The 12,600-nt window shown below is 33.3% G+C and overlaps 1 protein-coding gene across 1 annotated transcript in view; it reads right to left on the minus strand.

Annotated features, from left to right (window-relative positions):
* Acadl (acyl-CoA dehydrogenase long chain) overlaps positions 1-12,213 on the minus strand; it is a 25,705-nt gene extending 13,492 nt beyond the window's left edge. The window contains exons 1-6 of the mRNA XM_015480990.2: positions 12,044-12,213; positions 9,931-10,068; positions 8,121-8,285; positions 6,092-6,158; positions 1,787-1,951; positions 842-943 (exon numbers count right to left, since the gene is read on the minus strand). Coding sequence (XP_015336476.2) covers positions 842-943; positions 1,787-1,951; positions 6,092-6,158; positions 8,121-8,233 — 447 coding nt within the window. The 5' untranslated portion in view covers positions 8,234-8,285; positions 9,931-10,068; positions 12,044-12,213. The remainder of the gene's footprint in view (positions 1-841; positions 944-1,786; positions 1,952-6,091; positions 6,159-8,120; positions 8,286-9,930; positions 10,069-12,043) is intronic.
* Between the last annotated feature and the right edge of the window lie 387 nt (positions 12,214-12,600).

Below are 12,600 nucleotides of genomic sequence, written 5' to 3' on the forward strand. Positions count from 1 at the left end.
ATATATATATATATATATATATATATATATATATATATATATATATATATACACACATATATACATACACGTGTATGTAATTTATTTAAGTTTTCTCTTTACTCACATGAGTAAAGGAATTCCATAGTTGACTTTTATTTTTTGATCCCTGGGCACTATATAACTTAATTTATCCATGGAAATCAACATTTTAAAGTGCATAGCATAAATTCTATCTATTAGTACAAGCAACTTTAACCAGCTTAATTCATCATGCTAATGATTTTCATATTCTATTTAAGTGCTAGTATCCCTACCTCTTTTTCCCCAATTACAAATTTAGCCCATGCCATGCAGTCAACAGGCAAAGGTATCCCCTTAAGCTGACATGTGAGACTCAATGATCACTAGGCAGCCACATTCCCAAAACACAGATATGGATACTTACTCTATGTGACAAAACTCTTCTGTCTGAACTTAACACATTTTCCCTTTGATTCCAGTTATTTAAAAACTGCCAAATGTATTCAGTGACATTTCCTTACAAAGAACTAAGTTCTTTTTTTTTTCCTCAAAGAGATAAGTTTTTGACTTGTAGTTAAGGAGTGGAAATCATTTCAAGAAGGCATCACAGAACTAAATACCTAATTTCCCTATTCACTTTATAAGCTTCAGTTAGATATATTTGAGTTCAGTTATTTATTTATCTCGCCTACATGTAACATTCATGCTCTGTTTTATAACTTTATATGCAAATGACTGTTTTTCCACAAGTTCTACACACATTAATTTAGATAGTTCTATATTATTCTACTCCAGTCCAATATCTAATCAATAGATGGACTCTTCAAACATTTCTGACCTGTGGAAGCTCTTGCATGAGATAGTAGAAGCCTTTATTCTCTTCTCCAAGTAAGGCACTAGCTGGCAATCGGACATCTTCAAAAAACAGTTCTGCAGTATCCTAAAAGACCATACAATTGACTAGTGAATGAGGTCATTTATGTTTCATTATAACCCAGTGAAGAGACTTATTATTTCCATTCAAGGAAAACAAAACAAAAAAAGAACCAAATTAGAAGCCATGTAGGAGTGGTTAGTGAACATAAGTAGTAAGGGGTAAAACAAGGATTTCAAATCCAGGTCCTTCTAATTCTAAAACTATGGTTTTCCCACTGCAATGCCCTGTCATTCAAGCTCTAATACTGTCCAGCTTTCTAGGAACTGTGAAGTGGAAATTTCTAATACTTATTAAGCAAAACATTTTCTTTGGTAGTGTATAGAAAAATATTTTCTGTTCTTCATAATTTTCTTCAGTAATTTTCATATAGATGGTTTATTAAAGCATGCAGTTAATTTTTCCATTTCCTTTTTTTTTTTAAATAAATCTGGGGACTGAATCCAGGGTTTTGTGCATGCCCACTGAGCTATACTCCCAGTCCTTTTTTTCTTCGTTTTTTAAATTTTGAGACAGGGTATTTTCAAGTTGCCCAGGTTGGCCTCAAACTCGTAATCCTGCCTCAGCCTTCTGAGCAACTAGGATTACAGGCATGTGCCACCATGTTCAGCTCTAATTTTGCCATTTCTAAATCAGATTTTCAAAATATCCTAATTCATTCCCACTGCTGAATACTAGAAAGAGATATAGTGGCATTACTGAAAATGAATCTCCACTACCATTTTTGAAAAACATTTTAGAAATTCAGATAGGCAGTTGTGATTGTACCACATGTAATTCTCTATATATCTTATTTTCAATGATAATAACCTCAGTTATTATCTGAATAAAATTTATACCATGACTTACCTGGGCTTTTAATCCCATTTTATGTAGCTTCCGTCCTTTAATAAATCCTTTCATTCCATTTTCTACCAGAAAAAGGCTAATGCCATGGGCGGGAGAGCGAGCTTCACGATTTGTGATTGCGACTACAATCACAACATCACTTAGCCAGCCGTTAGTGATGAATACCTGTAAAAACCCAAGTACACTACAACACTCTGCAATATTGAGGTCCATGTTCAAGTTATGATTGAGGGAGAGCACATTCAAGAAGACTAGAACAAGCAGAACATACTTCATACCTCTCTCTACATATCAATACATTCAGGGTTGATTATTCATACATGAGGTTGTTAAAGAGCAGAGGAAAAATCATCCAATGCCTCAAAGAATGAAGCATATGCATTTTCTTTTTTTTAATATTTATTTTTTAGTTTGAAGTGGACACAATATCTTTATTTTATATTTATGTGGTGCTGAGGATCAAACCCAGTGCTTCAGGCATGCTAGGGGAGTACTCCATCACGGAGCCCCTGCATTTTCTTAATATTATAAATATTAACAACAATTTGAAGAGATTGTGTTTTTTATAATAAACCAAATTGTCTATTAAAATGATACACTGAATTTCAGAGGGAAGCCACCCATTAGAAAAGGAAATCTGCTCTAACTGGCATTACACTATTAAATATCTATACTCCCAGATTTATCACTTCTTGAAAAAGCCTAATTTTTATGTTTTTTAATAGATAGACTACTTTTTAAAAAATAGCCTAAAGAAGGAAGAGATAATAATTAAGGAAAAAAAATAACTAAATATTCAAAGATATTGATTCAGAAAACAAAATATAACCAGGGAAAATATTAATAATTATCTCCTCATTCTACATCTTTTCTGGATCATCTCAACCACTTTCTTCACTTTAGTCATTCACTACATGCTAATGAATCCAAATCTTTATTTAAAACATATTTATTGATAGGATCTAGACCTTTATACCTATCTGCTTTTGGACAGTTCCACCTGGAGACTCCTGGGTAGAACACATGCCTTCCTATTCCAAATTCCTATCCAATCTTGAATGCCAACCTGTTTCCCTATCTCAATGAATGTTTCAATAAATCATGCTATCATCTTGCTTCACATTTAACTTGACACCCGGTTCTTTTTTCTTTTTCTTTATTTTAACTTGTAGATGGGCACAATATCTTTATTTCATTTGCTTTCAAGTGGTGTTAAGGATTGAACCCAGTGCCTCACACCAGCTGGGCAAATGCTTTACCACTAAGCTACAACCTCAGCCCCTCAGAATCCAATTCTTTCTAATCCGTTTTAAAACTTTAAAAATCTATTCCCCTCCTTTCACTTCTATTATCATTACCTTCTTTCTGGTTCTTATCATTTCTTGCACAAGTTGCTACAATCGAACCCTCTGTAGTTCTACAATCCATCATAAAACCAAAGGGATCTTTCTAAAGGGCAACCTAATCCTATCACCTTCACACTTAAGAACTTTTGTATAGCTCCTAAGATGCTACAGAATAAATTCAGCTAGGATGAATTCTACTCATCTTGGACTGAGTTCAGGCATCATATCTTTCAAAAAGTCTTCTAAATTCCCCAGCTTAGCTAAGTGCTCCAATAGCACCATCAATTTACCCAGCATCTTAGTGTTTATCAGACTTACTCAAATGATCTGCTTTTATTTCTCTCTTCAAAGTATTAGGGGCATAGAATGGTGATGTTTATTCTTATCAATTAATGTCCATGGCTTTATAAGATCTGTGCTCTAAAATGCATAGTGCTGATGTATTCAAATAATGGGAAATGAGAAAATTATATTGTTGTAAACGAAGGCAGTCGTGGTGTGATTGTTGTGACACAAAAATAAAAGACACTCATCCCTCCCTACTAGGATGCCTGGCCATTTCTTATTAATATGTCTATCCTCAGCTAGTAGTTTTTGGCATATAAGAGGCCTTCAGAGATGTTCTTTGAATATATTTTGAAACATACATTCTCCAAAAGGATTCTATAAATGATGGGAAAACTGTTGTTTTCAACAATGTAGCTCCATCACTTCCTTATTACTATCCAAGTTCTCCAAATTTTCCTATCTTTCTACAATAATAGTAACCATTTGATGTAGTTGACATAGTTGAGTAATTTTTTGTTTCAAATCCAGGAGTTGAAAACTAAATATTCTAAAAATAAACAATGGAATAGAAAAAAAGGAACAGTTCATAGGGCAGAAACTATTCACTTGTATACTCTGATCTCAGATTGGTAAAATCAAGTAAAGTTTCCAAAAGTTATTTTTGGAAGTAATTTCAGAAGAGGATGAATAGATTCTGAACCATTTGTACAGTCACCTAACCTCATATGAGTATTTGCATCATGACTCATTCCCTTCCTAAGAAAGTTGTAAGATAATTCTTGTTGGTGGCCTTTTTTATTTATTTCCTAATTATGAAAATCAAAAATTCAAAAAGGACTGGCATTATTTGTAATGAGAGATGTAATTTTTTAATCAAATGCTAATAGTATAATATAGCTCATTGTAGATGCTATATAGATAGGATGTAGTTATAAAGAAAGAAAAAATCTTCAGAGTCCATAATATAAGTACCATTAGGAATTTCCTTTCTCATCTCTTTTCTTATTATTAAAATTATTCTATATCTGCATTCTGTTTATTCACTTAATGTTAACATAACAATAATATATACTTAAAAAACAGTGTTGTCATTTTAGTGACTGCATATTAGTTCTAATGTACTGTATGTGCTTACTCATTTCTTCACTTTTACTTGTTTTGTACCTTTTTACTATTCCTAATGCAGTTTTTGAAACAGTCAGTGGTATCTTTCCTAAGTAGTTCCCACAGAAGACTGTAACTAAGCAGACTGGGCCTGCTTAGAAATCCAGTCATAACAAAATATGGTTCCCATTCTACTTTTGACCAAATACCCCACTTTTCTTTCAAAACAGCTTTCTGTATGCAGGGTATTAACTGATTATATATTGAAATTATCACCTGTTTCTTATCCTTAGGATGAATAATTTAGACTAAATCTCTTAAAGTGTATTTGAATAAATCAGTGATTCTTAACATTCTATAAAAAGAAAATTTCCTAGGATACAAAACATACTGTATCCAATTTTTAGAGATTCATAATGTACATCAGCATATCAAAGAGAAGTTATGCACACTTTCCAAATTATTTAATAGCACAGATATTATTTTTCTGCATAGTAATTATAAAACTTGATTATGGAATGTTACTTAGAACTCGGTTGCTCAAAATTTGGTCTGCAGTCTGATGTTGGTTCACAATTGTTACCAGTCTCTGATAATATAAGTACAGAAATTGAGATCATTTAGAAACTTTTAGGAATTTGACAGTGCTATGATTATATTTGACTTTGTAAATATAAAGGTATCAGCCTGGGCTGGAGATATATAGCTCATTGGAGTTCAGTGGCAGAATGCCTGCCCTGCAAGTGTGAAGTCAGAGGTTTGATTCCCAGTACTACAAAAAAAAAAAAAAAAAAAAAAGGAAAAATGTATTAGACTAAAACTAACTGGAAATAAAAAAAAAAAAAAATTTAGTGAAGAAAATAGGGCTGGGGACATAACTCAGTACCAGAGGACATACTTAGCATGTATGAGGCCCTGGAACCCCCAGCACCAGTTATAAAAATAACACAGAAAAACTCACCTTCAACAGACCCTGGAACATATTTTCGACAAGACTTCTTAAAACAGTGTAGAAAATGAATATTTTTTCTTCACTTAATACTCAGTCAACAAAAAATATATACTAAGTATATACCAGACATAATTCTAGGTATCATTTTCCCTGAACGATATTAGGTTCTAAGAGATATGTTTGCTCTTGAACCATCTGTGATCCGGTTTAGAGGAGCTCTCTAAATCTGTACATAGGATTGAAAAGGATTCTATGATCTGGTATCTTTCAAACTCTTTTTGATATTTATCAGAAAGCTTTTTCCCCAGTCTTTCATAAAGTTCAGCTATTGTCTGTCCCATGTTGGGGTAATATAAACCTAACTTTCCCACTTTTCTCTTTTTTGCGAAGAGCTGTTTGGAAGCTAAAACCACCTTTGAGGTATTTTTAAGAACATATGCAGCATAGAACACAGATGGGTTACCATAGATCTTGTGTCATGTAAATAACTTGTAAATTTCTCTCCACCTCACAAATACTTAAGTAAACAATTCCTAAGTGAATCCTTATATAATAACATCATTACCCATGGCATGACTCTGGAAAGAAGGGTCAGAGAAGTCCCTCTTTACACACCTTGCTTCCATTGAGAATCCAATCACTTCCATCCTTTTTGGCATTTGTTCTTACTCCTTGTAAGTCACTGTAATTGAAAGAAAAGATAAAAAAATTCATCAGTTGGTAAAAAAGAAATTAGACAAATGCTATTATATAAGTATATATACAATGTGATCATTCAAACTGGATATGCCATTATAAAAATCTTAATGTAAGAAATGTTCACACAATTGAACTAAAAAAATCATGTCTAATATATTATATTCTAGTCATTCTATGAATGAATGTATGATTAAGATTAAATAACCTTGGGCTGGAGATGTGGCTCAGTAGTAGAGCACTTGCCTAGCATATCAACCCCTGGGTTTGATTCCCAGCACAGCAAAAAAACAAAAATTAAACAAATTAGCCAGACTTCATAGAATACATAAAAGCCCAACAATGCTCAAAACCACAAATTGGCTCACTCTTGAAATTCTGTTATCACAATATATTTTACCTACCTTTACATACTTTGGTTCCTTCCTCTACTTCTTCTCATCAAGAATTTAGCTATTAAAAATACTATTTCTCACCAGATGTGCTGGCACACTCCTGTAATCCTAGCTATTTGGAACCCTGAGGCAGAAGGATCACAATATAGCGAGATTCTGTTTTAAAATTAAAAAATAGCTGAGGTTGTACTTCAGTGGTAAAGTGCTGACCTAGCATATATAAGACCCGGTATTCAATACCCAAAAACAAATACTGCCAAAAAAAAAAAAAAAAAGACTACATCTAAAATGCTGTTTTTTGTAACAAACTTGCTCTAAAAGTAGAATTTTTTAAAAATCTAAACAGTATTTTAATTAAAATATAAAGAAATATAGAAAGTATTCCAAAGAAAATTTATTTAACAAATGAATTTATCTCCTGAACATTTTAAAAATACATCCTTGCAATTATTTTTCCATAGATTTAGATACACCTATAAATGTACATATGTAAAATTGGAACCATACATAATAATATCCAATGTTTTTTTATCTACATAGAATATCATCATGTGAATTTACCATGATTTTTAACTAACAATCCTCTATTGTTAGAAATTTAGGTTTCAAAAACCTACAGTGATTAGCATTATAAATAAATAGTCCACATATATTGTGAAATTTTTCTGATTCTTCTTCTATGTGGTCTTTATATTTTTATACTCCAGGACACATTTTCTTTTTTATAACTCTTTATTTGGATGAATAATGACCCCTAAAATATCAGGTTGTAATCCCTAAAATCTATAAATGTGGCTTTATATGGAAAAGTATAACTTAAGGATGTTGAGATGGGAAGATTATAGTGAATTATCTGGATGACCTGTAAATGTAATCACAAATGTCCTTAGGAGAGAAAGACTAAGAGAGGAAGATTCCATAAACAGAAAAGGAGAAAGCAATATGGTCACAAAGGCAATAAGCCAAGGAACACCAGGAGCCACCAGGAGATAGAAACACAAGGAGTAAATTCTTCTCTCTGCCCTCTGAAGGATGCTTGGCTCTCCTGATAACTAATTTGGGGCCCAATGATACTGATTTTGGATTTTGGGCCTTCCAAATTGTTTAAAGAATCCATTTCTGTTGTTTAAGTCATAAACTTTGGTGGTAGTTTGCTACAGAAGCCACAGGAAACTAAGGTATTCTCTTTGAGTATTTACCTTAAATTTTAGTTATTAAAGTAAAGACTTTTCTGCTGGGCTACTGTAATACCAGCTACTCAGGAGGCAGAGGCAGGAGGATTGCAAGTTTGAGGCCAGCATGGGCAATTTTTTTAGCAACATCATGTCTCAAAATAAAAAATAAAAAGGGCTGGGGTTGTAGCTCAGTAGCAAGAAAAAAGTACATGTTCAGTACAGACACAATTTTTTTCTTTTTTTGGGTATTTCTGATTTGAGGTCATTTGAATTCATGGTTGCAGAACTGACAAATATGGAGAGCCAAACATACTAAGAAAATGTTTGTTATTAGGGCACTGCTTCCAAGAATTTAAAACCAAAAGAAGGTTGACTTACCTTCCAGCACCAGGCTCTGTCATTGCTATGGCACCAATACATTTGCCTGCCGTCATCTGGGGGATGAAGTGCTCAATCTGTTCTTTTGAGCCATAGTTGGCAATATAAGGCATGACGATATCTGAATGAAGACTAAAACCTGGCCCTGTACAATTTGAATATGCTCTTAAAAAGAAAAAAAAAGTATTAAAAACATAAGATAGTTATTTTGTTCTACTCTTAGTGTCTTTAATTTTCAATTAAAAATGACTATTGGAACAATAAAGTATTAAAGATCTTGATTGTGTGGTAGGTTGTGTGCAAACAGCCTGTTTCCTCATAAACCTATGACCTTCCTGAATGTTGTTTTTACTCTTCTTTTTATTGTTGGTTCTAAAATAGTAACACTGTTCTAACAGCTCAATAAATAATTATTTAAAGAATTAAGAAATAAATTACTGATCACCTACAATTGTATAACCCTAACACATAAACTATTTTTATTATGGAAAATTATCTTTGGATATATCCTAATGTAGATGTAGTCCCTATGAATTTTTTACTTTGCTGTTTTCTTCTTAAAGTATATGACATAACAAAAATCCTCTTTTTAACTTAGTTTTTTTTATTATAATCTTAAAAAGCTGCGAAATATTCCAAATTATTTATGTCCCATGATTTTCTTATTCATTATCTCACTGTTACAGATTTAAATTGCTTCAAAATTTTGGCGATTATGATCTAACATGATAATGATTTCTGAACATAGCTTCTATTTTTTCCTATTAAATTATTTTTCAGATAAATTCCCCCAAATGCCATTCTAAATCAGAGTGAACAAATTTTTACTTTTTATACATATATTTACCATTTTAATCCCCTTATAATGTCACCAGTAGTATACGAATATGCCACTTTTACCACTTGTCAACACTATGTGATAAGAATTCTCATTTTCATAAATTTTTTTAATATATATAATGGTACCTCCAGGTTAACTTAATTTACTTTTGGTTGGTAGTAAGGATGAACTTTTTCTACTTAAAAAAGCCTAATTGGGGCTGGGGTTGTAGCTCAGTGGCAGAGCACTTGCTTTGCATGTGTGAGGCACTGGGTTCAGTCTTTAGCACCACATAAAAATAAACAAGTCCATCTACAACTACAAAAACAAACAAACAAAAAACAAAAAACAAAACAAAAAAAAAAACCTAACTCATTTTTTTATAAAGATGTTCCTTCAAATCTTTTGTCCATTTTAACTGAAACCTTTGTTCTTATATATTAGACTTCTAGTGTATTTGATAATAATTTTCCATTCTGCTGTTCTCTTTAAAATATCTTTTTAAAAGGAAAAAATAACCATATGAGCCAACCAGAAATTAACTCTTTAACTTTCAACAGTACCTATTTCAACAACATAAAAGAGGATTTTCTGATTTCCCACATTTAAGAAATGCACAGGAGCCAGGTACAGTAGCACATGCCTATAATTCCAGCAGTTTGGGAGGCTGAGGCAGGAGGATGAGTTCAAAGCCAGCCTCAGCAACTTAGTGAGGCACTTAGCCACTCAGTGAGACCCTGTCTCTAAATAAAATATAAAATAGGGCTGGGAATGTGGCTCAGCAGTTGAGTGCCCCTGAGTTCAATCCCTGCTACCAGCTCCATCCACCCATCCCCAAAAAAGAAATGCACAATAGTATAAGTGCCATAATCTTTCACATTTTACACTGAATTTTCAATCTTCCCAGAAGATCAGAAAGCATTTTTTATTATCATTTGAAAAAAATGAACATTCAAAACATGACTCAACTTCAAATGTCTCCATACTTACTGCTCTTCCCAAACAATAGCTGTGGAGTACAAGTCACCACCAATACCACCATGCTGCTCTGCAATATTGACTCCAAGCAGCCCTTGTTTTCCAGCCTTTTCCCAGAGTTCCCTAGGCACTTCTCCAGCTTTCTCCCATCTGCAATTAAATATTTAAAAATCAGATAGATTTCTTTCAAATTATTTAAATGGCCACACTTTGAATAATTTTATGCAGGAATGCATCCTTGGTTTAAGGTTAACTATGCACACTGGTCATACCCTTCTATTTGTAACTGGACTCTACTTAATCATTTCTCCTTCTTTTTCTTTTCCTTTCTTCTTCATATTTGGCACTTTCTGCCTTCTTTCTTCACTATTTATTCGACCTATAAAATACACCCACTGAAATTCATGAGTACAGTTTTGCTGGTTGGTGCTGGCAGCATGCAAGCTTAGTTATGCCATATAGTCATGGGAATCTGCCTAACCTGTCTTGTAAAGACAATTCTCTGCATCTTTCCTGAATTTATAGCATATGAAAGCTGACATGAGGAAACCACCTCATTACATTTAAATTGGAATGACAGGAAAGCAGAAGCACCTTACAGCATAGATCTATCTGTCAAATGAATTTCTGAGAAGACTGTGCCATCTCCTCCCTTACCCCCACCCAACTGGGGGGCCTCAAGCTTGCTAAAGGCCCATCCCTAGCTTTTCTTCTTTAAAAATGGAAATAGCATAGTAAGGAAACCATGGATAGTCAGAAATAGTGAAAAAAATGTGAAAATATTTTTGTTTTTTTTTAAGTGGTAGATTCAGTTAGTAAGATATGGGTTATTTGAGTACTCCACTCAAAATCTGCCAACTCTATTATCTTTATTTCAAGGCATTCTCAACAATAGTTGTGAAACAAAATTGAAAAGCAGCAAAGAAGCCAGGTACAGTGGTGCATACCTGTAATTCTCAAGAGGCTGAGGCAGTAGGATCATAAATTTAATGTCACCCTCAGCAACGACTTAGCAAGATCTTGTTTGGAAATTAAAAATAGTACTGAGACTCAGTGCCATTGGGTTCAATCCCTGGTACAAAAAAAAAAAAAAAAAGAAAGAAAGAAAAAGAAAAAAGAAGACTCTCCTAGAATTAAGTATGTTTTATTTCTTTTATCTTCAAAAAGCTGATTGCTTTTCACCAGACCAGTCACAGCTTCTGAGTTTAGCTAATTTTGGTCATTATAACCAAGAAAGTATTAATATAAAACCTGGGTATGGTGGCACATGTCTGTAATTCCAGTGACTGGAGAGAGTAGGGCAGGAGAATTGCAAGGTCAAAGCCAGCCTGAGCAACTCAGCAAGATCCTATCTCAAAAAAGTTTTAAAGAGGGCTGGAAATGTAGCTCAGAGGTAGTGGCTGATCAGCTACGAAGATTTGTACTCCACTGGCCTTTTGAGCTTTCCTTTAATTCATTCATAAAACAGAAAAAGAAAGAATATGAAATGGACTAGCAGTTTGCTGCTACTTAACCATAGTTTTCAAAAAATACTTTTCTTGAGTAAATTTCAAATTTTTTAATATTCTCACTATTGAACTGTACGTTATACATTTAAAAATTCATTTAAGACTGGGGATATAGCTCCCATGGTAGAACTCTTGTCTAGAATATATGAGGCCCTCATATAGAATATATGAGGCCCCAGTACAACAGGAAAAAAAATGTAGCTCATTGGCAGAGCACTTACCCAGCATGGGCAAGGCTCTGGGCTCTATCTTAAGCACTGTGGGGAAGAAAAATAAATAAATTAAGATAACCAGGTATGATGGCACATTCATGTAGTCCCAGATTCTCAGGAGGGTGAGAAGGGAGGATCACTTGATTCCATGATTCAGGAGACTAGCCTAGGCAACACAGTGAGACCTATCTTAAAAACAAAACAAAACAAAAAAAGCGCAAATCATTTAAAAAGTTATAAACTTAAGAATCCTAGGATATTACAGGATTATGGTGAAGAACAATAAAAATGTTAGTAAAGCACTGACATTATTTTTTCTGCACAATATACAACATTCTAGGAAATAGTTATTTTCATATTTGGCACTTTTATATAACATTGAAACATGAAGGTAGGTGAGCTTACTCTGAATGATGAGGAACCACTTCTTCTTGAAAAAACTTCCTTACACTTTCCCGGAAAATGTCGTGCTCTGAAGAAAAGATTCTTCTAATTCCTACATCTGTTAATTTTTTAGCAGAAGGAGATTCCAAACGTTTCTCCCCTCCAGAATGAGAACATCTTTAAAAAAATGCATTAAGAAAAAGTAAATGAATTGTTACTCTTCATAGCCAAATTAATGCTACTGAACAACATAGCTTTCCTAGACACTTTAAAGCATCACCACTTTTCATAGGATGTCCCCTACCTCACTGGAATTAAGAAGCAATTTATCATTAGTCAACTCAGTCTCCACTTCCAAATTTCTAAAGAGGATAACACCTGGTACTCACTGCAGGTAAAATATAGTGTTATCACAAGATACATAGATTAAATAATGTAAAATGCAAACAGTACAATAAAATAATACCGTTTTCACACCATATGCAATGTTTAAAATAATGCAAACCCTCCAAAATTAGTATTTTATCCAGAATCCCATCATTTTAAATGGCTGGTACATAAGATATAAACTGTGTTGA

The sequence above is a fragment of the Marmota marmota genome, unplaced genomic scaffold, assembly GCF_001458135.2.
Source record: "Marmota marmota marmota unplaced genomic scaffold, marMar, whole genome shotgun sequence".
Classification (NCBI taxonomy): Eukaryota; Metazoa; Chordata; class Mammalia; order Rodentia; family Sciuridae; genus Marmota; species Marmota marmota.